Raw genomic sequence first — 26612 nt, forward strand, 5'->3', positions numbered from 1 at the left:
GACGACCCATCCAGGTGGTCACGAAAGAGCCATCTACAGAACTGCAGGTGGCACTTGCCTCGGTTAAGGTCAGAGTCCACGCTTAAACAATAAGAAAGGGACTGGGCAAAACTGCCACCTAAAAACTACACAAAGATTCAGTCTTTGGTCTCACATTTGTCAAAAAACATCTTGATGATCCCCAAGACGTTGGGAAAATATTCTGTGGACTAATGAGAGAAAAGTGGAACTTTTTGGAAGGTTTGAGTCCCGTTACATTTGGCATAAAACTTCTCACAGTGTAACCAGATGGGTTACTCTCCCTGCTCCAACACTCTCTGTCTCTCTCCCTCTCTCTCCCTGCCGATCCAGGTTGCTCCTTTGCCTTTTCTCTGAGCGTGATATCAGGCACCAGGGAATTTTTTTGCGATAACCCAGGCAGCTTTGATCATGTTCTGCAACAGTTACAGGTACTCTAATCTGTGTGTTTGTCCTCCTCTATCCTATCTACCCTACTAGATTAACCACCATGCCACAACAGCATTTTATAAAAAAGAACATCATACCAACAGTGAAACATGGTGGTGGTTGCAACTCTAACTCTGAATGACTCAAAAAAAGAAAGAAAATCAAGGATTGGTGGAGTGGTCTAGTCAAAGTCTGTTTGAGATCATTTAAATGTGATTGAGATGCTTTTACAGGACCGTAAAAAGGCCGGCTGTGATCAAAAAGCCTTCAGTGTGGCTGAATTAAAACAATTCTGCAAAGAAGAGCGGACCAAAATTCCTGTACAGCAATATGAAAGATTAATTGCCACCTACTGCAAATGCTTGGCTGCAGTTCTTGCTGCCAAGAATGGCACAACCAGTTATTAGGTTTAGGGGGCAATTAGTGTTTGACATAAGGTCGAGTAGGTTTGTTTGGCTTGTTTCCCCTAATAACGAAAATCTTAATTTAAAAACTACATTTTGCATTTACTCGGGTTAATTTGTGTATTAATGAAATATGACACGTATGCAAAACAACTAAGAAATCAGGGAGGGAGCAAATATTTTCTTCAGGGCACTGCACGTCTAAAAACGTTTAGTGCTGCAGTGCAGTGAAAAGTGCAATTCTGGACAGCTCCCTGGTGTTAAACTGGACACTGCATTTATTCAGAGGAAATGTGCCATCTATGAACATTTGTTAAAGAAATAGGTAAGGCTTAGGTGAATGCAGCCCTGGCTGAAGTTCAGGACATTTAATGGAGAAAGAGACAAAAGAGGAACTTGTAGCTAATTGGCAGCACAGAATTATTCTCCACCTGCCACCTCTCTTCGTAGGCACTGAAAGAATGACAGTCATTAGTAGGATCCTTTTAAATATCGTTAGCTTCATAGCATAAGTGCCTAAGTCATTTTTTGATCAAATTGAGATTTTTGCCTAACTTTACTCCCCTACCACTGCTGCATCATCCTGTCCGTCTGCCTATGTCATCACAAAAAAATGACTTAGGCACTTATGCTATGAAGCTAACGATATTATATCCTGATCCAGCATTATTCTATTCAATAACATATGGCTGAGCAGAAGACCAAGCAGAGAAGGATATGACAGAGTGGAATGAGTCAAAGGGAAGCGCAGATGCTGAGAGCTGTTTGTTCCTCACTGGCCTCTTACCGGAGGTCAATGTTTTTCAGGTGGCTCATTCTGACCAGAGTGCACAAATCCAGACTCTCCACTCTGTTCCCAGCCATAGCCAGCTTGTCAACTACACTCAATCTCTCCAGCACAGCAGGGACGTGAGAGAAGCTGTTAAAGGAAAGCCCCAGGCTGTTGAGCTGAAACAGGCCACCCATCTCATCAGGCAGGGAGCTGAGGTGGTTTCCATCCAAAGACAGCGTCTGCAGGCTAAGAGAAAGAAAGGGACAAAACAGTCCTTTGCTTTCTTTTACTTTAGAGAGCGGACAAAATATCTGCTCACAACAATTTGTATTTGTAGCCATTATCTATTGCACAGCGACCTAAGAAATGCTGCATGATTTAGCTTTATTTTATCAGAGTGCATAACAAAATGTTCTGTCCTTTTCAACTCCCTTATTCCCTCATTATGTGTATAGTGGATTAAAAGTACAAACCACAATGGCGACTGGCAAAAAATAATTATTGCATCCTTTTCGAAAAATGTAATTTAATGCGCCTTTTATTTATTTTGCAACTCTGGCATCTAACTGACATTTCTAACATCTTTTGTCTGTGCTGCTATCAACTGATATCTCAACAAAGTGTACCTATGCAATGTACGCACTGTGTGCAATTGACGTGTGCCAAACCTTTGAAGGTTGCCTATCTGTAGAGGGATGGCGTGGAGACTGTTACAGGAGAGGTTGAGTTCAGTTAGGGTGAGGATCTCGCACACACACTCGGGGAACACACCCAGACGGTTATGAGATAAGTTCAGGCTCTTCAGCTGAGAAAACCTGACAAAAGAAAAAACTGAATGTGAAGTCTACAGGCTCACTTTGTTTACGATTTACATTATCTGCATTTGCAAAAAAAAAAAAATAGTATATCAGGAATGAACACCATCAAGGCCATCAAACTGTGTTTGAATTCACCACTGTCATGTATCACAGACATACTGCTCTCAAAAAAGTTTAAACTGGTCGATATAAAAAAAAAAACAAAACACAGATGGGCTTTATGTCTGGAACAAAACAGCGATCAAATCATGCAAGTTAAAGTACGAGAGGTAAATGTTTATTTGTGGTTCTGCTTTTGTCATTGTTGTTGCCTTCAGTGGATGACTGGTTCAGCACACTGTGGTGAAAGAGCAGTAAAAATAGTTTAAATCCATGTTGTCCACCCTCCAGCAGAGGCTGAACAGCACTTCTCAATAGTCTGGTGAACATTGTTGGACGTGTGCTGCACGGTAAGAGTTCTGTAATATTTTGTAATGCTGCTTCAGGCTTCACCATGTTATGCCTGTTTCAGGCAACAAAGAACAGTATTCACAACTGATAGGAGTGATTTAAATACACACACATATATATGTATTTAAATCGCTCCTATCACTTCCCTGATATTAACAGTTGATATCTCAGTTTAGAGTGGCCAGGCCTGCTTTGCATACAACACATAAATATGATTTTCATTTCTCTCTTCATGTGCATTTGTTGATTAAAACATATAATCACACCCTGTGGTCACAACTAGAAATTCTATCTTGATTACTAATTTTCACCTCCCATTTTGCACCCCAGATGCTGGGAGTGTTGTCATGAGTCACAACACTATTCACATGTAATATTCTTCTCCTTCTTCTTTCGGCTGCCGCCTTTAAGGCTTGCTACAGCAGATCGTCTAGCGCTATCTCACCTTATCCCTAGCGTCCTCTCCTATCGCACCAACCCTCTGAATGTCCTTCTTCACTACATTCATGAACTTCCTCTGTGCTCTTCTGCTTTTCCTCCTGCCTGGCAGCTCCATCTTCAGTTTCCTTTGTCCAGTGTATCCACTATCCATCCTCTGCACATGTCCAAACAATCTCAGGATTGACTCTTTAACTCTATCTTCAAACTTTTCAACCTAAGCTTTCCCTCTGATTAATTCCTTTCCAATCTCTGCCATCTTCAACTCCACCTCCATCTGTGCAACGGTTTCTAAACTGTATATGACAGCAGGTGTCACTACGGCGTTGTACATCATCCTTTTCACTCTTGCTACTATCCTTCTGTCACTAATCACATCTGACGCTCGTCTCCACCCACTCCACCCTGCCTGCAGTTACTTCTTTTCCTCTCTTCTGTACTGTCCATAGCTTTGGATCTTTGACCCCATCTCTCTCACACATGTATTCTGTCTTGTGTCTATTGACTTTCATTCCTCTTCTCTTCAGAGCTTAACTCCACCTCTCCGGGCTCTCTTCCACCTGCTCTCTGCAGTTACGTCTGCGAACATCATAGTCCACAGAGACTCCTGCCTGACCTCATCTGTCAGCCTGTCCACCACAATTGCTCACCAACTTTATTCTAAAGACAACATCAAGAAGAGCAGTGAAAGAGAAACCAGTCTTCTTAGTAAGCTGCAGAAAAGAATCTTTTTATAACAGCATGCATTCAGTACACTAACACCCATTCAACCAGGCATTCAACAGAAACTAAAGCGGGTTGAGTCACAATTTATAGCAATGTGCTAATGACCTCAGCTTGTTTAAACAGGCTCAGCTCCAAGGAGCAAGGACATACACCTAAATTCATGCCCTATGTAATGAAAGCCACACATAAGGAGCCACAGATATGACATAAATGAGTGGGGATCATTAAATGTGTGATAACAAAGAGATGTGCAACATATGCTCACAGTAACACTGAAACAGCAGACTAACTGGAAAATAACTAGAGTGAAAAACATAGTAATCAATGAATTATTATTAAAATTTTAAAGAGACTATCTAATAAAGCACATAATTAGTGAACAAACAACAAAATATTTTGTGATATTATTAAATAACTAATTTCCATCCTAAAAAGTAACGAAGGGACGGCGACTGTCAAGTTTAAAAGGTTTTACTGATAAAAGCTTTCCAAAGCCCCGGCCATCAAAATAACAAGCACTGGGGATTCATTGCAGTGGCCAAGGCATAGTTCAGCGAGACAGATACTTAGCACCATACGGATATGATAGCGTGCTCTCCAGCCACAGGACGATGTAATACCATCTCTTTCTTGCAAAGATGTTTCATTTGATTTCATGTGGTTACCTGGGGAGGTTGAGCAGGCCTCCAGGTCCCTGCAGGCTCATGAAGTTGTGTCGCAAGTTGAGATGGGTAATGTCCTGACTGTAAAACAGATATTCAGGCACTGCTTCCAGACTGTAGCAGGACAAGTCCACTAGGCTTACCGTCTGAGACACCACCTAAACACGCATGCAGACACAAGCAGACTGAGTTAACACCGAGTTACAATTCATGTACCTAAAGCATCACTCTTACATGCAAACTTGGCTATGTCAAATATTTTTACATTAAAATAAGCATGACATGGTGCAACCACAGCTACAACTGTCAGGCAACATTTCTAAAAATGAGAGCTACGAGCTCACATCTGATGATTCATTTTAGAACAACATATTAGCTACGTGTTTGTCGTCTATTTAAGTCAAGGGTCAAGTAGTGAGTTGTGCTCAGCTGTATGATATATGACAAAAACTGAGTTCCACTGACTTCCGTATCGGCACTACCGAGCTGCCTCATCAAGAATTAACTCAGATAGTTTCCCACATTCCAGTACAAGAAGTTTCTAGGAAAGCAACAGTTAAAACAGTAACAGAATAACCAGTTAAAGTCTGATCTTATTAACCAAAAGCATGATGATTTGCAGTATGTTAGGTACAGCTTATGCATTGGATGTCAAAATGTCTTTATATCACGGGGCAAACACAGCCCACAGACCAGTGAAACTCCCCCTTCTGTCACTGTACAGATGTTTAACTGCAAATTTAATCCTAGGGTTATCTTAGTATTAAAAAAGTCACGTAATTACAACAGCATGTCGTTTTTCTACACAATAGGAAGACACTGCGCTAGTAAATGAAGAAAGTAATCTGTCAGCATGACTGTTTGGGCTTTAACTATAAGAAATAATTGTGAATAATTACAGAAAAGTTCTGGGAGCTCGATGCCGAGACTGTCCTGTAGGTTCTATAAAACTTAGCAAAAAATGTCAGTTTCTGTTTTTTTCTTTCTAACTTTGGACACACTGTAATAAAAACAAACAAATTTAAAAAAGAGAAAAAAAAACTTTTCTGTCATTTAAATCTTTTCCATTACTTATCTATTACTTAGTTGGTGTAATATAAATGTCCATGGGGGAGGTCTGGGGGACATTTTCCAAAGCTATTCAGATACTGGTGCCAAGGCCTTACAATTGACACCTCTGGCTTATGTTGTCTATATAACAGCCCTGTCTTTAAGCTTACCATCATCATGGTTGTCTTTCTTTTTTTCTTTTTTTTTAAGGAAACTGATCGTCATGCGTGTGTGTGTGTGAGGTTTGAGTTTGTTCTTGATTCTTTACTCGTTCCTTTAAATCTATGAATTGTTTATATTCAAGTTTTGTAATAGTTAGCCCTGAAATGTGCATTCTCTAGTGCATCCGAGTTTGTTATTTCTATTTCTTCATTATGTGAGTGCCCCTTTCATGCCCTGTCCGTCCCAGTCTTGTCTCTGGGTTTTGTTATCCTTTCTGTCTCCCCGGTCACATTCCCGTGTCTGTCTGATCTCACTGCGTTTTGTCTGCATTCCCTGTCTTGTCTAATTAATACTTGTCCTGTCCCCGTGTTTATCCCTTACTGTTAATGTCTGATTATGTGTCCTAGTCTGAGTCTTAGTGTGTGTTTCTTCCTGTTTTATTTTGATAGTCACCAGTCCTGCGTGAGAGACGGTTCCGGTTTGCCTTCCCTGTCTCGTTAGTTATGATTCAGTTCAGCTATGTTCCCATGTGCGTCCACTTCTCTGAATCACCCTCCTCTGTACACATTGTTTGCTTCTCCCTCATTGTAGGTGAAATCTTCTGCCTGTCAGTTCACATTATGTCCTGTTATTGTTTAGTTTTGTATTTGCCTTTTTTGCAACGAAGCTCTGATTTTGAGTTTAGTTCCATTTGCTGACTCCTACATTCTACCTGCTCACATGACAGTGATTTTATAGAGTTGCTGATGCCTTGTGATCCTGTCCAGTTTGCAGTGCTGTTGTGAAACTTTTTCCACATAAATTTTAAGCACCAGGGAGGGTGTGATTGCATCTAGAGTTGGGATTTTACTGCTGTTTGTCACTGGATTTTTTTTCCCTCACAGACCTGGGAGACTATAGTTTACATGCTGGCCATCAGTCCAGGCTATGTAGCAGTGCTAAGTCAGTCTACTCTGACAATCATCTCCCCCATTAGCTCCAGAGCTGCACACTGTGCAGCTACGCAGAAAATGGGATGGCTGCTCAGTCAAGCATGGCATCACGTCACTGGCTGATAAAGACGAAACTGCTCTTCTCCCACAAAACAACTCACAGGACAGACGCCCTCTGTTCCTTCAAAAAAAATAAATAAATCAGTGATGCGACACTCTGAGATCGAATTGGAAGGTCGGGACAGATTTTGCTGTTTTAAATTATTTGCTTTGTAATTCAAAACCGAAAAAATCAAACACAGCAAAGATATGTCAGTTTAGGTATGACGGGTAGTTCAGTCCTTAATCAACGTGACACAAAATTTCCTGCAAAGCTGAGAAACTGGAGCACTTGGGCCACTAGCACAGCCGATCACAGCTTGAGTTACAACATCACAGTTTAATATTTCATTGAGATTCTGTAAAATGTGTTAATGGCATCTATAAAAGTAAAAGCCATTTCTTGAGAAATATCTAGTCCAGTCAGGCTGGACTTGATTAAAATCTCCACAGACTTGGACATTACTTTTGAGTGACTAAAACTGCATTTTAGCTGCTATGTTATCAGTTTTGATATTTCATTTGATATATGCACATACATACATAAAGCCTGGAGGGCTAAGCTTAAGACGATTTGTAAAAAATTAGAAGAAAATCTGTCTCTTTGGAACCAAAGTATAAAGAAATGTTCTTCAAATAGCTAAACGCTCAACAATCGAAGTGCCTAAGATGATGTGAGTTTCCTTTGCAGCGATTAACATCTGACAAACACTGAATTTTCATTGTTAATGTGATTGTTGTAAAATGCAAATGCTTTTTTTTTACAGTCTGACTTCCAAGATATCCAGAAGTGCTAATTAAGAAAGCAAAAATGCACTCCCTGACTGTTAGCCTCGTACACAGACACAGGCTTCTGATTTAAGCGATGTAGCATAAACGTCGGCCCAAATCCACCAAAAACCTTCATCGGCCATCAACTGCAGTCTCCATAGAAACCTCTAGTCTAATACTCAGCTAAAATACAGTTCGCTAACAGCCTCGTCTAACCCAGTAATCCATACCACCGTGAAAGAAAGAGATCTTGGACTTAGCATGAATCTGCAGCTAATTGGATTTTCTTTATTTCTGTTGGCTTTCTCCTTCCATGGCTAATTGTATGCTGGCTCAGCCTCTGTGGAGGCTCTCACAGAGGCTGTTCAGCTCCAAGAAGGAGCCGCAGCACAACAGACATTAATTAGGATATTAGAGACAAAGCAATCTGCGCAGTGCAGAGACAATGATTTTCTTTTTGAAGAGCTCTTAGAAGTCTCTGAAAGGCCCATAGATTTATTGTATATCACACAAATACAAAAATACATTCATTTCACATCATCTGACTCACAGACATTCTGATTTAAGTTTAAAAAAAACACAGGAGATAATTAATCTGTATTTCAAGAATGGGACCACCTCCACACACGCCCCTTCCGGTTCTATATATCTACATATGACCCCCCCTTTCCCCATTTGTTCTCATTTTCATGTCCCACCCTCCCTCTCCTCTGCAAGGCCCGCCAGTCCCATCTGAGGTCTTCCCCAAACCGCAGCCTCAATTCATGTTCACGCCATCTGCCATTACCTACTAGAAATGCCGTCAAACCTAAAGTGAGGATGTGGTCCCAGCTAGTGAATGTTTAATGTACAGATAGTGAGACGCGCTCGCCTTTGACTTACCTTTGACGCCTGCCGGTGCCATCGCTGATAGTCTGCAAGTGTGTCAAAGTTGACAAAGTATGTCTGGGCCTGAGACCCGGCTGAGCTGAACATCAGACAGTGCTGTCTCCGCTTCACCTCCTCCACCTCGACACAAAGACAACACAGAGATGAGATCAGGAACACTGAACAGACATATTTAATTTGTGGTGATTTTGTGTTTGTTTCTTTTAGTGTGTTTTTGTCTGCTACATTCAGTGATTCTGATTTTGACATTTCCAAAAAAAACCTTAGATAACATGTTTAAATCTGGTCAACTTGGATAAAACATTAGCTGGAGGCCACAAAGACTGCAGCGATAGCGCAAAAGCATTTAACTCTGTATTTCTGTGACACTATTGGACTCATTCAGCACAACTGGAAAAAGAAAATAAAAAGAAAACCTGGGATACACATTACCCACAATGCAACTCCAAGAGCAACACTGATTCTGCTATGCTAGTAGAGAATTCATTCAAGATCTAAAACTTGCCAATGTGGAAGTCCTTTAAATCCTGCATTCCTTCTAATGGCCAACAGGGGGAGATACTAAGATTTCCAAATTATGCCTGGATGTGTAGAGGCTTATAGGAAAATGACCCTTTTTTGCTCACTTGATGCCAACCTCAGGAAAAACTTTTTTTTCTGGTGAGTTTAGGGTCTTAGCGTCCGTAACAAAGACATTATTAAAAGTTCAGAAGGAATACACAGTAGCAGGTGTGTGACTGAAAAGTGTGCAGTGTCCTTCGGTTTTTCGAGCCGAGCCACCACTCGCTCTACATTTTCAGTTTCAAACCACCAAGCTGCCAACTGATAATTTCCATCTTTTATATACAGTCTATGGTTTCACGTGGGGATACAGAGTGTGCCACTGAAGTTTTATCAGCTCAAACACAAACACACAGAGTTTTTATGTATTTTGCGCTTTAGTGTGCAGCTTTGCTAATCTTTGAGTAAGAGGAGCTTGCATTCTCTGTTGGCTGAGAACTTTTCATGACACGGTTCTGCAGGCATGTCATCTTTTTAACTTTATCCAGACGACCAACCCAGCTGTGTTGTTGAAGAGTGTTATGGCACAGCTTGGAGCATGTCCTCCGCCCTGGAGAAAGCGAAAGCTTACCACCCTTTCAGGCTGTCCAAGCTCTAAACCCTGAACTCTCACCTTTCCCCCCACCAGGGGCAGGATGTGCATCTTCCCGGTGAGGCTGTCTTTCACAGAGGCCACGATCAAACAGGTGCCACAGAGAATGACCTGCCGCTCGGCCCACTTATGCAGCTGAGTCTTGCCCTTCCTGACGCTGAACACGCCTTTCAGCAAGGTCCGCTCCTGCTGGTCCGCATTCACTGGACGCTCTGGGAGAGAAAGCCCACGCACAGATGTTAGTGCAAATCTGCAGCAATCGATCTAATGCAAATAAACCCAAAGCCACTGCTGAGATAAGCAAATTGAGCTAATTAATTGCAAATGTTTTGCAGTTACGCATTAGACAAAGGTTCCAGAAAATGAAGTCACATAAGTACTCGAAGGTCATTATGATATCACCTGTCCGTTAGTCAGCTCCACAGTATAGCTATTCCAAGAAATGGTCTTACATCAGTGCTTAGGACACTGCCCTGTTATCTCATATGCTATTTGTACATCTGGGTAGCTCTTACTGAAAAATAATTCATTTGTTCTTCCACTAATCAGAAGAGAGTTTAAACTTTAAACTCCATTATTAAGCATCTATTAAATTACCGGTAAAGCCATATTAGAGCTCTTCTGTTCAGCTCAGTTGGAAAGGTTTCTCTCTACTCCCTGCTGCCAACCCAACATATAAGAGGCATCAGTCATATTGATGAATGAGTCAGGGTTTTGTCACATTTAACTCCACTCTGCTCAGTTTAATTATGCCAAGTTGCACTACAGGTAGTCTTAGCTGGCCATTGCTGAAGGATACATCAGACAGCAGTGCTGCCGTCTCTGCCAAGTACACTCAGGTTAATAGCAGGTCAAACAAGCACAGAGGAGACACTGCCTCAGCCTCCTGTCCTCTGTTGTTAAATTTTCCTCGAACCAACTTATGCTGCCTCCCACTCGGAGGCTCTCGTTGGCAATCTGCTTTCACTCTCTCTCGCTCTCGCTTCACGTCTAACTTGTTTTCATTCTCCACCTCCCCTTCCGCTTCACAAGGGCATCTAAACGAAATGAAAGCCCCCTCATGTTTTTCTTCGCCAAGGAAAACTGATAATGAACAAGCCAAGTGCTTCTGACAACAAATTGGCTCACTGGCAGATCAATAGCAGCTCCTGATCCTTGGGTGTCCCTCACTCAGAGAGAAAATTAGAGACACAAAAACCTCACGGGGTCGATGACGGGTACAATGGAGGTATCTAAAAGGGGGAAAACAGCTGGACTGTAGATAAGTGCTTTTTCTTGCCGCCTGTGGCAGGAAACTGTCGAGTCACGCTCTGCTTTAGTTACTCTGTGTTCCCAGAGCTTCAGATTAAAACTCGCAATTAAGAAAAACATCATCCCTCTGCAGTGCACAAATCAGCTCGATACAAACTGACACAGACCGACAGGATGCCCTCACAGCCTTCGCAGCACATCACCAGAAACAACCACGCTCTATAACAGACTTTGTTAAGGCCCATTTGTGGTAATTTCATGGCAAACCTTTATAAGAGCACTGCATGCAGGATGGTAACACATACGCCCGTCTCTAGTAAAAGACAGAATTCCAAAACAGCCCTAAAACCAGGAAAATGTGGTTTCATCCCTGATAATATTGTCACCCCCTCACCAATTTCTTGTGTATCATCACATTTTTTTCCCAAATCAAATTTTTCTCAGTAACACTAATCATCTGACAAAGAATTATAATTATCTGTGGATCTGTGTGAGAATCATCGTGCTTGCTCGCTGCAAGAGCACATTGGGCTTACAAAGGAAAATCAAAGTGCCTTGATTAAATTAGTTAACTGCAGGAGTTATCAATGAGAAAAGCGCCCAAATTATGAATACAAATGTGCGCATTCATGGTGCGAGCGTGCAGGTGTCCAGGCATACAAAGTCACGGCACTGTCCAAACGCAATATAAAACATCTCCTAGCCATAAAGAGCCAACTTCTAAAATAAAACAAACACACATGCTATCCCCAAAGGTCTGCAGGGCGATCAGTTGCTAAGGAAACAGGTTGTTCAAAATCAAAGTGTGAGTATGTAAGCCCTTATGATGTCTCCCTCCAAATCAATCCCATCCCTCTCACGACAAAAATGCTGACCGTTTCCCCGTGGCTCCAGAGGGGGTGGATGACACGGTCGTAACATGTTGCGCAACACTGTTTTCTCAAGGAGCAGGGCTGCAGACAGCTGCCTTCAAACTAATCATCAACCGGTGTCAAACGTCCTCCGGGTGGGAGGCTGCCAAACCTCAGGGACAAGTGACAGACCAGAGAGTGGAATGTGTGATTTCTCAGAAGTGTGGCTGAGACCTTCGCACAGCAAATTTAGTGATATCTCACTTCAGATCCAATATGGAAAAGTGTTATATATGCATATAGAAAAGTTGCCAATACGCACAACATTAACACTAACTCGAAATTCTTTAAGGAATACGTTTATATCACAGTATGCCAAGCCCGATGAGTAAAGAGTCAAATTAATTTTCCACAGAAAAATAAAAATGGATAGATAAACAAAGGAATGAGGTGACAAACAGAAAGGAACAAAAGGGGAAGTGAGAGACACGAATGTATAATATAGAAGGTGATTTGATTATTAAAAGAATATATATGGAAACAAGGGAGGAAGTCTAGAACGATCCAGAGAGCTATTTGGGGAAAACTGAAGCCAGTATGCACTTACAGTACAAGCCACTTAATTAGGTACACCTTTTCAACTGCTCATTAAAAATCTCTAAACAGCAATGCAGTGGATTTACACCTGCAGACATGATCAACACGACCTGTGAAGTCCAAACTTAGCATCAGAATGGGGAAGAAAGGTAATTTAAGTAACTTTGAACATGGCATGGTTGTTGGTGCCAGACGCGCTGCTCTGAGTATTTCAGAAACTGCTGATCTACTTGGATTTTCCCACACAACCATCTCTTTTACAGAGAATGGTCTGAACAACAGAAAATATCCAGGAAGCAGCAGTTCTCAGTTCACACAGGCTCACCAAAACTGGACAGCAGACTATTGGAAACACACAGAGTGCAGATCCTTAAAAGAGAATAAAACTGGAATATCTACATACTTATGAGCTGGTATTATTATTGGTTCTAGGAAACTGATGAACATTTATACTGTTCTCTAATGTTTTGTAGGCCTAATGATTAAAGAAGAAAGTAGCCTGTAGATGATTCATCACTGAAGAAAGGACAAGGGTCCAAACCAGGCAAAAGTGTCTGTTCTTTCCAAGGAGAAAAACTCTACCAGGAGTTTTAGTGTGTAGGTTCCTCATCTTGGTTCTTTCTATTGTTTTAAAATCAGTTTTTGTCCACATGTTGGATCATTTCAAGGCAACCGCCGAATACAATACTCCCTGTATCCCAGAGCTTTTTTGTCTTGCTCAAGATCGCATAGATTGCATTAGCATGCAGTAGGGGGTCAGTGGAGGCGGAAACACGGTCTGATTTGACTCAGAACAGCAAGCTCTTTTTGGCAGAAAATTCTAATTCAGCCCACCACACAGATACCTCCTCTAGGTGGTCTGTGTTTATCTCAATTTAAAATAACTGTTCGTTAAACTTTGAGCAAGAGTTTAACTCCTGACATCAAATAGAGCAACTGTGCAGAAAACCAGTGGAAGACACGCAGCTGAATGCCGCCTTTGAATACAGATGACTTTAAAAAAGAAGATTAAACTGGTGTTTCTCCCTCAGTAAGCCGTCTCTCTTAAAAACTCGCCATGAGTCTAGGATGACGGACGTCTGCAGGTTTAAAATGGGAAAGAGAAAAGCTTGGGAGGACCAGAACTTCATCTCAGAAACAGCATGTTTATGAGGAGCTGGCAAGAGCTTTGTCGCTCGGGGCAAGTCTGTGCAAACTTGGATCTGAACAGAATTTAATTTTTTTCTTAAGCCTCAGTCTGACTGTTTCTCTTATTTTTGTCAGGGCAAACAATTTATTCCCTTCTTTCACACCACAAAATGTCTCAAACCTTCACACACCAGTTCAGGATGTCCACAAACTTAATTTGGGTTTGAATTCCATCAGAAAGTCAGCATTAGTCAAACCAACAACTTATAAGGTGAGCTTACTCTGATTAATTTCCCTGTGAAGCAGATTTATTTCCCTCAGGTCTGATCCTGACAGCGGGCCTTACGTGAACTGTGGACAGCAGCTACAAGCCGCCTTTCTCAAAGACGTAAAAGATCACGCAGACAGAGGTGGAACACAGCCCGGGGCATGAACGCCAGAGCTTACAGCCAGCTTCATCTGCGCTGCAGCTGCACAGGCTGACACAAAGATCCGCTGGCCCTCAGGTCTCTGCGGTTGTTTTCACTAGAAGTGTTTTTTATTAAGTCAGTATTTAGAAAAGTTTACTCCCCTGTCCATGTTTGTTTTAATTTCATCCATGCAACACAGCTGAAGGGTGTGCGTGTATGTGTACAGCGGGTGTGGAGAAAGAAGGTCCCAGATGAGTTTCCTGAACAAATAAGAGGAGAGTAAAGTTTAATAAATTACCTGCTGCATTGCACTTTGAACCTCTTTGGTGGCTTGAGAAAAAAGAAAATCAGGCTGTAAAGCGCTGTGGTTAGAAATGAAACTCACGTGGCAGTGCGTAGGTAGAAACGCACATGTATTCGCACCACTGTCTTATTATAGAAAGTCGGCATTCTCGTAACCATGATCCACCGTTTGTATGCCTGTGAGACAGTCTGAGATGAATACTTCTCACACTGTCCCACAGAGTCTTTTGAATGATCTGAACAAGCCTGAAGACATAACTAATATAAAAAAAAAGAGCAAGCTCATTGAAACAATTTTACAAGGGCAGTTCAGCGAAACTTAACAGAGCATCTTTTCTTTTATCAGTTTTCAGGAATCATTAAGAAGGTCATATGTGGATTATTCGAGGCTTCTGTGGAAAGATGTGCTGCTGAGGTCTTTACTGTGCCATTTTAATACCGTGAACATTATAAACAAAAGCCCACCTCCCCTGGTTTGTGATGATGATCCTGGGCTCATAAAACCAAAGCGATCTGCATGGTGAGACAATCTTTAATAAACGTGGTTTTGGGGGAGTTTCCATTACAAACGCTCTCAGATTCAGAGCCAGTAAGGTCCAGTAATGCAGACTGTGCAGAGCGTACAGCTGGCACGCTCAGTGTACCACATTAGGTGGTCTTGTAGCAGCTGTAGTCTTTACTGATGGATCACAGTTTCACTCATCTGCTTAGTCAGATCGTTACTACAACAACGGTTGTTAGGCAAACAGACACCTGGAGGAAGACACACAAGGCCATCGACGCTGTAACTTTTATTGTTGTTGTTGTTTGGTTTGTTTGAGGTTTTTTTACTTTTTGTCTTAACTTGAGTTTTGTGCATACTGCCTTAAAAATGTGAGTAAGTTGCTCTTGGCTTGATTTGATAAGTTAAAGTCCTCATGAGTTGAGACATTGCAAAGCTAGTTACTGTAAGGATGCAAGGAGAAATGAGAAATATAAATGCGGTCAACCATTCAAAGCAACAGACAGTGCACGTTGGGGGAGTCATGGCAGGGTGGTGTGGGTGGAGATAAGCATCAGGGGTGATTTTTGACAGAAGGATAGCAGCAAGGCTGAAAGAGATGTTTTACAAGGCCGTAGTGAGTGTTAAGATTTTTCATTTGGAGTGAGCAAAATGGACAAGATTAGAAATGAGTAGTTCAGAGGAACAGATCAGGTCGAGCAGCTTGGAGACAAAGTCAGAGAGGCAAGGCTGAGATTGATTGGACATGTGCAAATAAGGGATAGTGGATATACTGGATGAAGGATGCTGAAAATGGAGCTGCCATGCAGAAGGAAAAAGAAGAAGAGCACATAGATTCATGGGTGTGGTTAGGAAGGACATGCAGACGGCTGGTGTCACAGAGGAGGATGCTTGGCATTGGGTGAGATGGAGGCAGGTGATCTGCTGTAGTGAGCCCTTAACAGAGCAGCCAAAAGAAGAAGAAAAAGAAAAAAAGAAGAAATTATTAAGTTAAGTTACATTAAGCCATTGAATTGAACCTGCACACTGTTCCAGACTTGATTTACTTTTCTCAGTTTAAACCTGCAGAGTCAGTACAGAGACGACCAGTGACGCTGCTCCCAGTGACAGTTACATAAACTGCTGTATAAGCCAAGTCTATGGGGATGGGGGCTGAATTCAATGCATTTCAATCCTAAACCCCGTAACAGACAGAACCGCTTTCACAATGGACAAAAATAATTTTTACTCTCGTCGCACTAGAGGATAAACAAGATAGCACCCTCTGTGCAAGTAGCTAAAAATCATAGCTGCATTAATCTTTTAAGCATTTGCTGGATGACAAGTAGTTGCAAACACCAGGTATTCAAAAGGGGTTGCCCAATGCTTGAGGGCGTAGCACACTCAACCTTTGCACAACCCCTTTCGATTGCAAGACAGCTGAGAGAGGCAACCAATCTCCAGACAGACATGGTCTGACTCAGACTGACTGCCTTGACTGGCAAAGGCTGGCAAATAATTGCTGTGTACTTCATAAATGCAGACCTACTCACAACACATTGCAACAGTCTGAGCCAATCAATGAGTACAACTCAGACACGTCATCATTCCTGTCTGATTGCCTTGTCGCTTGTCTTTATTGCCATCTTGACACACCAAAGTCACAGCAACTGTGAGTGGTCTCGCCTTCGAAGTAACCGTTTGCTCCAACCAATGTTTTCCCTAGTGTGACTGTAACATAATGTGAACATATTAAAAGGTATACGGCAACTTTCCATCATGTCTTTCTTACAAAAAAAGGCAGAATCCCTGAAGAGTTTGAACTTTCTAGCAATGCATCATGGGAAGTATGCAAGTTTTGCCTTTTAGAACAAAACTCTAATGAATTGAGTGAAATTTCATATGTTCACTCACTTAACTGCAGTGTAGTTTCCTGAAGTTAAAAGAATTTAAAGTAAAAAAGAAAAACATTTTATTTACACTTTTCTAGATCACAAAGCGCTTCACAATAAAAATGCTACAGCACTAAAACAAAAAGTTACTTAAAAGTTTAACATTTTCAAAAAGCTGACTTTTTAGCTAGTTGAAAAATTGGTGAAAAAAGTGGTTAATTTTAAATTACGTAAATTAGAAAAGATGAGTTGGTCTGATTAAATCTCTGCACCTGTGCTGTGAGTTAAAATAAAAAGACAGGGTTCTCTGTTACCAGCCAAAGAATTAAATGCAACGGTAAAGCTTGCTACTTAAGTTATTTTAATTCTTCATAAGAAACCTGTACGTGAACACAAGAGGTGACTTGCCCATTTTATAGATATCTGTCATTTGCTGACATCATTTGTGTCCCCACAACAAACTCAAAGCTTTATTACCAGCTGTCACTTTAGCAGTTTAGCAGGTATTTCACGGCCAAATCAAGTTGTCCTCTTGGCCTGTACTGGGCATTAAACAAGCCTGAAAACCAGTCATGTCTTGTCCCTGGTTCTCTTTTCCCATGAGTCGACAAAAGGAGGCAGGAAGTCTCCAAGGGGCCTGGCTAGACTCTACCCAGTGTGGCCTGATTGCTGATAGTAGCCAAGATCTGACCAGCTCTCATGTTGACAAGAAGAAAACAACAGTGGGCCACTGGACACATGAGGACTACCAATAAGACTCAGGCGAGAGTGATCTTAAGATCCGTCAGCTAAAAAAAAAAACCCAACATCATTTAAAAAGAAGCTAGCAAAAGAAAAAAAATGTATAAAGACAGCTTAAATATCCTGATCTGAGGGCTGATTATCAAACTGAAACTATATACAATAAAAGGTCTAGGACTCAAAATATCGATTTTTTTCCACGGGGCATCGAAACCGTTAAAAGCATCACAATAATTATTAATGGTGTTCTAAACATTTTTAGGATAAAAGAAAACTGGGCGTCACCGTTCTGTTTCACATGCTTCACAAACTAATTATATCTGTTGCTAAGACTTCATGGTGAGTTTGATTTGTTTAACTTTCCTCATCTGTCACTCATCAACCACAGAACTTCCATACAGAGCAGATTACGTTTGTAGAGTGTATTTCAGTCACTACAGCAGTCCTGCACTTCACTCTGAGGAGAGCTATGTGCCTGATGTGGGAGGAAGTGCATGTGAACCCTTTAGACACTGTGGTTTACCCAGTCTTGCTCTTTCTCTGGATACGTGAGCAGTTCAAAGCCCAAGCTTAAGTTCCACTGACTCAGCGGGAACATCCGCTGGTTGAAACTCATTATAGCACACCAATCACCATTTATGCTAAAAGGAAAATCCCTAACTGCAACTACTGTATGAGTATTAATAGAGCAGCCTTCAAACGGGAAGACTGTGAGAGGTTTTAGGTGAGCAGCGCTTAGATGCGTTCACAAATTCGTCACTGGTTTCTCCAGAGTCGCATCCATTCTGGTGCCGCATTAATCACAAAGACACAGGGACACTTAGTCACTCCAGACCTCAGGTCAATGAAGCATACAACACCACAGGATGAATGATGGTCAGTAATCCATCATGAGGCCATGACTGATGTGTTTATCTTAGACTGTACTGAAGACTGGAGGCAGCTTCAGAAGCAACAAACTCAGAGAGCCCTAAAACAACCTCTCTCACTTAATCCAATCGTACACACTCGCCAGAGGATGTGGCGAAACCATTTTGGAGCGTTCTAAGAATGTTTCTGTGCCCTCAGGTCTGTGTGCAGAGGAAAACTCGAAGCACATGCCAGATTCCAGTCAGCAGCAGCAGAAAGTGAAACCGAGGGCTGATTGCCGCCGCCGATGAGTACTCACCACTGTAGAAACGGATCAAACAGCTGAGGTCTGAGTTGGCGGCTTCTTGCTGCACTCGTACAGGGTCTGCATAGCCCATCGACGCCAAGTAGTCATACACCATCTGGAGCGGACGCTCAGAGGGATCCAGCCTCCTGCGGGACCGAAGGCAAGAAGATGAAGAGGTGTGACAACGACAGCAACAATTATAAAATACACCTCACAGAATCTCAGATGAAACAGATTATAAAAGTAAAAGCTTCCCGACAACGAACGCCACGATCCGGGTTAAACGGGGCACCAGACCAAGCTAAAAAAGCACTCCTGCCAGAGTCAGCACCACAGTTAGGATTTTGTTTCTTGTTTTAACACAAACTAAAAAAGAAGATGCATTCTTGCAAAATCACGCAGTGTCATGGGTACACCATCTGCTGCAGCAATGCTTTAGGTCTGCACAAATATTTAAAAATGAATTTCCGAGAAGAGGCACCTTTAGTATCTTTCTTATCATTAAAACGTAGCCATTAGGGGTTTTTATTTCGACATTACGGTAAGTTTGTTGAACTGAATGAAAATGATATTAGATATTTCACTCTTAAACCATGAGTTTGAATTCATCTGTAAATCTCTCAGCTCTCTGTTAGTCACTGAAGCCTAACAGGATGAATACTAATAGAAGCAACCTTTCACATAAATGCCCACCGTCGAGCTGAGTGAAGGAAGCCCCGAAAGCACAATAGCAGCTGCAAATCCAGCTTTCACTTTCAATCTAAAACAAAAGCTTAGAGTTAATTTATGATCACTTAGTCTCTCACTTCTGAAAACTGTTTTTTTTTTTTAAAGACGGGTCAATCTGCCAGCTCATAAAGAGCTAAACACAGATCTTTTTCAGTATCTGTCAACATGAAGACTTACAGGGGGGAAGAAATGTGATTAAATACTAACATTTAGAATAAACGAGACAGAAAAGTGCTTGAATTTCAAAAGATTCTTAACAACAGCTAGAGCACAGTACCCATGCCTGAGGACATGACTTTACCTCACTCCGCCTGGAAGATTTGCAGAATCATCTTGGTTGATTTTAGACAGCTGTGACATCAACATCTAAAAGCAGGATTTAGGCAGCTTCCAGCAGGCAGAGTGATGATGAGTGACAGTCCCTATTGACCATTCACACTTCACACTGATATGACTCATTTATTCACAAATCTTCCCACTTTGGCCAGTGCAGCAAGAAGCTGAATCTCTGTCAAATGGTGCCCAGCGGGTTCATCTGTCCTCGTGGAAAGTTATGCAGCCAACTATCATGGTGGGTTCTTGATTTAGTGCAGACATACCCAGTATTTCATAGATATATGAGAAGTTAACTGGGCCTCCTAAAAACACAATGGTACGGATGCACGTGCGTTTTTAAAAACTAAAAAAAAGCCTTGTATTGCTTCATCTTTCGATATTTTACATTATAAGTTGGTATCTTTTTTCATGTACGTTTATGTGGCTGCCTAAAAATAAAACTAAAATAACTGATCACGCCTTCAGTTTTAAGTATAAACACCAGCAACAAAAAATTAGTCGTTAGCACAAAAAGGAATAAACCGAAATGTGCAAACGTATTAATTAGTTGCTATTCTTGAACTGTGTTTTGTTTGAAATAAGAATCAGTCAAATGTGTCAACTTGAATGTTAGATAGAAAGAACTTAGATAGAAGAAAGTGCTTGCATGAATGGGTGAGACATATTGAGTGCTCGAGTAGAAGAGTGCAAGATAAGAACCAGTCCATTTACACAATAGACCGGTTGCAAGACCACCACAGACCTTACAGAGAGTGACAGAAAACCTTCTGGCTGTGTGGCAACAGTGCTAACCACTCCACCAAAGGGCTGTTTAGCTATTGCAGGGCAGTATTACCAAAAATTTCCTTCTGCCTTCTTCTGCTGCTAGATTAGGACAGTTTTTACCATTTCCCTTGATCAGGAAGCCTTTCGATTAATCAAGATTTTAACTTCAAGATAATGGCCCTGTATCACTTATCCTCAGGACTGAGTTGAGCTACTAGATCCAGCTTATTTTACATTTCTGAGTGAGCTCACTGATAAAGGAGGTCTTTGGTATACAGCTACTAACTTACTGGAAATAAGCCAGTTAAGATGTGTGGGATCATCTCTTTGGAAATGTTCTGGAAACTCCGGTTATACCCAGAACATGTTGAAGGGATTGCATATCCCATCTGTCCTGGAAACTCTCATGGATGGAAAAGCCTCTTGCTGGGAAAAAGAACACTAGACTGCTTCGCTCACCCTGTTTGCACTGTGACACTGACAGACATAAGTGGTCCAAAAGGGGATGAACAACAGGATGAATGTCCTCCATCAACTCTACTGCCTCAGTAAATTTATCTGTAAAGGGAGTTTGTTGAACTGAAAATGCAAGCAGGAAAGAGCCCCGAACGTGCCTTCCTGTAAGCAGCACGTAACTACATGCTCTAAAAAGAAAATCAACAGGAAAAGCCGCATAGCTCACAGCTGCGTCGTATGCTTCACATAACCATTTATAGAACAAATGCATCTATTATCAAAGTAATGAAGCCTTTTTATGCACAGAAGGTTCATCCAAAAGGTCATAAAATAGGGATGAGAAAATATATTACTAAAGGACCGTTTGAGGACAAACATTACTGGAGTTCATATGCACATAATACATTTAACTTGTCTTTACCGTATGTGCTGCCAGTTTGTACAATTAATGTTTTTTTTTTTCATTATTTATGCAGTTCTCCTAACTCGCCATTATCCTGTTTTTCTTTTCTTTTCTTTTTGGAAGTTGAAGACTTTAATATTACATTTAAATCCACTCAGTCATACTCACTGGCAGACCAGACTGCTTTACTGCTGGAGTATAAACTGAACCAACAGGGCCCATCCACAGGCTTACCAAAAGCCTTTCATTTATTACCACTCTGCATCCGTCTCCAGTGCCTGCAGCTCTCAGTCAGCAAAGATATAAAGACATTGTTTCATATGCTACTATTGGCTAACAGCATGTGAGGTGATTACCGACCTCCAGTCATGTTTCCAGCATAATCTCTGCAGCACATCTGTGGCACCATCTCCCACCAGTTATTGCTTACTAACACAATCATTCACAACTCTTTGCTCTAAATGCATCTGTTGGCACTTTGCTGGTTCCCCACATTTTTTATAAGATCTTGCTCTTTCTTATTCATTTAAAAAAATTGAACAGACAGAAGCGCTCAGACTGAATGAGCCATAACTCATTCAGGCTTAAGCTGTACAGCTGAGCTCTTGTTTTAGGCTCCTTTATGTCTTCACGTAGGTTTTCCAAGGGAAGCAAACAAGGAACTGAATTCTTCCTGGTCACGGACTAGTGAACCAGCTTTTCATCCTTTCACAGATCATCAATTACTATTTCGGTCTACGCATGTCTTGTACAGTGGTGAGAGGCGTAGAGACATGTTCCCTGAGCGTATCCTTGGTGGGGAGCTGTGGGAGTGCGGGATGATAGGGCAACTGCAGCAAGTGCTCAGTGGTGTGTTTACCTTCTTTGCATTAACTGAGGATGAGATTGTATTATACATTTTTAGCAAGCTCCCATTTCACGTGCTTATATTTGCATAATTCTTCTTATGCTTTGATTTGTCTCTTATTTTCTTAACATGATTAATTGGTATTTATTTAATGAAGCTGTTGGATGCCTGATGCATGTGTTGGCCCCATCTTGAGTAGCTGATGTGGACTGAACTCTCTTTACTCTGCAGTTGCTGAATGCAACTTTGTCACCATGATTCGACATGATGTAAATTTACCTCACTAGGTCTCCGTGCAGTTGAACGTAAAGTGCGTGTCCTTTCTTCTGAGCGCACAGCTCCTCCACTGTGGTACTGGTGGAGCAGAGCACCAACTGCAGGTCTGTCTGAGGGGTGGAGGAGGCCTGTGTGCCAGAGGCAGGTGGCTGAGGGTCTACTGTTCCCCCATACAGACACACACAGCCCCGCTGGGTGTCCCCTTTCAGCCAGTCCCGCTCTCGTGATCCAAACCTGGTTTTTCTCGTCACGCAGCTTCGACTCCCATTCCGCTTCATGTTGCGCTGCTAACACAGAAAAACACAGAATATTAGTCTTTCTCACACACAGATTGTGATCAAAAACATAGCATGAAAGCCAAAGGGCATCTGAGGAAACAGAGAGTGGTTCAAGATGAACTACACACTCTCCCAGACGTGCTGGGGGTTTAATCCAGCCACAAATCAATTTGCGCTGGTAGTTACCAATTGGATAATCTTCATAGAAATGTTCGCTCTTCCCTAAACAAAAGTCAACCATTAAAATTTATTCATTCGCATTGAGGGTGGACGGTGTGACTGCTGAAGAGAAACCACAGCACCATTATTTTCACTAATCGCCCGTGATGACATTAGCCGGATGTGGAGTAGCCTAATGTTACTCTTAAACAGACATCAATGAAGAATAATCCTCTCCTGAACGATAAAATATCAGTAACAGCAGTTCTTGGTGAGGCTGGAGTTTATCACGTGGGATGCATTTAGATCTAGTCAGTACAAAGAAACATATCAAAGGTCTGGAGAGCATCCGTTCTGGTGACAAACAGGTATCATTGCTGTTGTTTTTAAATGATGTCATCTTCAGCCTGCACTGGCTTCCATGTTCGATAAGCCTGACAGTAAAAAGTGTGATAACTGATCGTTTTTGGTTGGGTTTTTGAACAGCATTGGCCACAGTTTCTCAGTATTTGGTACTGTTACTCAATAACTGATTTAATGACTGATTTCCTGTTAAAATAACAGTAATTTTATCTTGATTAATCTGATGAATTACTTGGCAAATCCTCTCATTTAAGGCTTAATTTGTTTCTTTTCTTAGACTCTTTCTTTACGGTAACAAAGTCGCATCCCATATAAGCCTCTATTCTCAAGGTCAAGAATAAACATCCACACAATGGATCATACCTGGAGCAGCATTGCTCCAGAGGTTAGAGAGCTAAGGCTGTGATCAGGCGAACGGTTGATTTAAAAGAAGAGGTCACAGAGAAAGTAAAGTGCAGATGTCTTCTTTGTCCGCAGCTGTGAAGGTGTGTCTGATGAAGCTGTGGAATCACCCCACTGGACTACAGATGTCCTGGGCACCTCCCCAGTATGGATGTGTGTCACTGTGGGAATGTGAGTGAACAAGCTGTCCGGACTCAGAAGGAAGTACCTCTACTTTAATCTATATCTAAGACCTATAACTGTGAAAAGAATTCACTTACTCACCTTTCTGTATTGATGCTGACAGGCAGGTAGAAACTAATGCTCTCGGTGCAAACATCAAGGTGTTTAATACTTATTACCTATTTCATTGCAAATCCTCAAATACCTCTTTTAAATATAATAAACGTTTAATACTCACAGTCTAAATGAAATACCAGAGCTGAGGTTCTCTGTATGTACGCGCGTGTCTCTTGCTTTGGGGACTTGCGTGTCATTACTCATCATGTCTTCCCCTAAAAATTTCTAAGAAAACTGTTCAGCAGCGGGCCTGGGTATATGCGAGCTATGAGTGCCTGTAGTGTGTGGTCTGCCGCTGTTACCGGCTCCGGTGCATTCCTGACTGCCTCGGATCAATTATCAATTAGACGCGATATCACAGCATTTACATAACACTGCTGGGAAGGATGCGCGCGTATCCGTGGATGCACTTTGCCCTGTTCCGAGCACCTACTGCGATGTAACCACCTTGATATGACAGTTGTCGATCACTTTAAATCCCCCCCGGCTGCTCCCTCTCGTTATGACCTGCCTTTAGCACTCGGATCCCCGTCGCAGCGTGAGCTCCGGGACCACTGCGGCTGCCGCGACCCGCAGTCTGGTTCAGCCCCGCCTGGTGGACCACCGTGTCCGGCTGCCTGTCTATGCAAGCCCCGTTATCTCCGACATCACCTCCTCTCTTGATGCCCGTTCGGACGTTGGTCGCAGCGACCTCCGCGTTATTGTCCTCGTCCTCCATCGCCATGTGTGATCCCTTTTAACGGCGGCAAAAAGCAAGCGATGTCCCGGCGCGCGACTTGTAAATTCCCACGGAGAGGTGAAAATTCATCCTGTGTCGGTGCAGCGACGCCATATCCCGACTCATCTGACTGCTGTCAGATAGGCCCCGGAGAGCTGATCAATAAACATGAAATGGGCGGGCTCAGGGTATTTATTATTCAGCAGCCAATAGGCCTTTCTGAAGTGGGATGCTTCATAATAATGATGAGGCAAGTTTTCCCACTTGATGCAGTCATAAAAACACGAGAGGTGTTTGCAGGGCGTGTCATTAAGCGTTAACCCTCTGCTGCACCTATTCAATGAGAGGGGAGAAAGAAAGGCTCTATTTGTATTAGTCTGTGGATAAAAGTTTTTTTTTCATTATCGTTAAGCAAATAGGGAGAAAATGTTTAAAAATGCATTTATCTGTTGGGTGTGTCAGACATGGGTTCATGTTTTTGTAGTGTCTCGTGATGGGTTTACAGTCTGTGTTTAAAAGCAGTTGTTCTGAGCTGTGTCACAAACATTACGGTTTTTGCGCATGACTTTGGGTGTGACCGGCCTGTCGCTCTGTGACTGCTGGGATATCCTGCATCTCCCCCGCGACCCTGAATTGGGTAAGTGGAAAAGGTTGATTTGATGGATGGGTGGGTTTAGATTGAACCTTATCACACATAGCTATTGAGGTTTCCTGAATATCCACAGCACATCGTTAACGTTTGCTGGCATTCATTTTTGCACAGCGTTAAGCTCCAGTCACAGCATTTTAATCTTATTGAGGTCTGAACTTTACTGGATCATTGCAACACCTTGATTCTTTTCTTTTTCAGCCCTTCTGCTGTACATTCACTGCTGTGCTGCCATGTTGCATGACCCAGTTTTAGCAAAGCTTTGGCCGCCAGACGGATAGCCTTGTAGTTGACTCTAGAATACTGTGGCATTGAGAGGAATTGACTAAATCTCTGTCAGCAGGTTACCCGGGTCCTGCAACTACAGAACATGCCCGGATCATCATCCCTCCACCGCCGTGCTTGATATTTGATGAGAGGTGTTTGTGCTGATATGTTGCATCTGTTTTTCACCAAACACTGCACTGTGCATTATAACCACACACTTTTGTTCAGATGCAACTTTGCAAATCTAAAGTGTGGCGTCATGCCCTCCTTAAAGAGAAGAGGCTTTCTCTTCTGTGATGAACTACTGTCATTGACTTCATCATTTATCATGCTGACTGAGGCAGGTAGAGTCTGAGATGCTGGTCTTGGGGGTTTTTTTGTTTGTTTTTGTTTTACAATTTCCCCGAGCATCACAGAGTCTGACTTTCGAGTGAATTTGAAGTGATACACATTCCTGGCAAGACTGTAGCATCGTCACACACCTGAATGTTCCAGATCACACTGATCAAATGCTAGCAGCACCTGCCTGCTACTTACACTCTTAATTCCTATGGAGGGAGTAACTGTGCATTTAGATTTTCATTAGGCAGCCTGGAGTCCTGTGAAAACCCTTTCACGTGACTAAATCGTGAGTGAAAAGTACCCAGTCAACAAGGAGAAAATTTCTGAAAACCGGAAACAAAACAAGGCTTCTCTTCAGACACATTTTTATTATTTTTTTTTTACAGTTAGTCATTTCTAAAGCAAATAACCTGATCTTCTTGTCTTACTATATGAACCTAAGAAATGATGATAGATAAATGACTCCCATACCTTTTTAGATTGCTCTTTGACACCTTTATGATCATTTCACTTGGTTGCAATCATTTAGAAACTGTGCAGTAGACGCTTCATTTTGGCCAGAGGGTTTGAGTAAGCAATTTACTCAAGGGGCCACAAATCCAAGTGTTATATGCTGACTAATCTAGAACTTCAATTCTGAATGCCTTACAATTTACATTTCATTTTGTAGAACTCCCTCACAATAAGGCACAAATGCCAGGATCCTGAAACATTAGAAACATACCTTTTGGCGCTTTCTTAAATCTCCCCTCTATATCATA

General features: G+C 41.9%; 1 protein-coding gene across 4 annotated transcripts in view; it reads right to left on the bottom strand.

Moving 5' to 3' along the window:
* Positions 1-24742, bottom strand: part of phlpp2 (PH domain and leucine rich repeat protein phosphatase 2) — a 37052-nt gene extending 12310 nt beyond the window's left edge. For 2 of the 4 annotated variants that reach the window (XM_005741608.2, XM_013913040.1), the window contains exons 1-8: positions 24387-24742; positions 22398-22678; positions 18595-18728; positions 9794-9984; positions 8614-8739; positions 4721-4875; positions 2292-2438; positions 1639-1869 (exon numbers count right to left, since the gene is read on the bottom strand). In XM_005741608.2, coding sequence (XP_005741665.1) covers positions 1639-1869; positions 2292-2438; positions 4721-4875; positions 8614-8739; positions 9794-9984; positions 18595-18728; positions 22398-22678; positions 24387-24599 — 1478 coding nt within the window. In that variant the 5' untranslated portion in view covers positions 24600-24742. Of the gene's footprint in view, positions 1-1638; positions 1870-2291; positions 2439-4720; positions 4876-8613; positions 8740-9793; positions 9985-18594; positions 18729-22397; positions 22682-24386 lie in introns of all 4 variants that reach the window. The other 2 variants (XM_005741609.2, XM_013913039.1) reach the window with 1 other exon arrangement.
* Positions 24743-26612: the final 1870 nt, after the last annotated feature.

The sequence above is a fragment of the Pundamilia nyererei genome, unplaced genomic scaffold (genome assembly GCF_000239375.1).
Source record: "Pundamilia nyererei isolate P.nyererei 1_Seehausen unplaced genomic scaffold, PunNye1.0 scaffold00112, whole genome shotgun sequence".
In the NCBI taxonomy this organism is placed as follows: Eukaryota; Metazoa; Chordata; class Actinopteri; order Cichliformes; family Cichlidae; genus Pundamilia; species Pundamilia nyererei.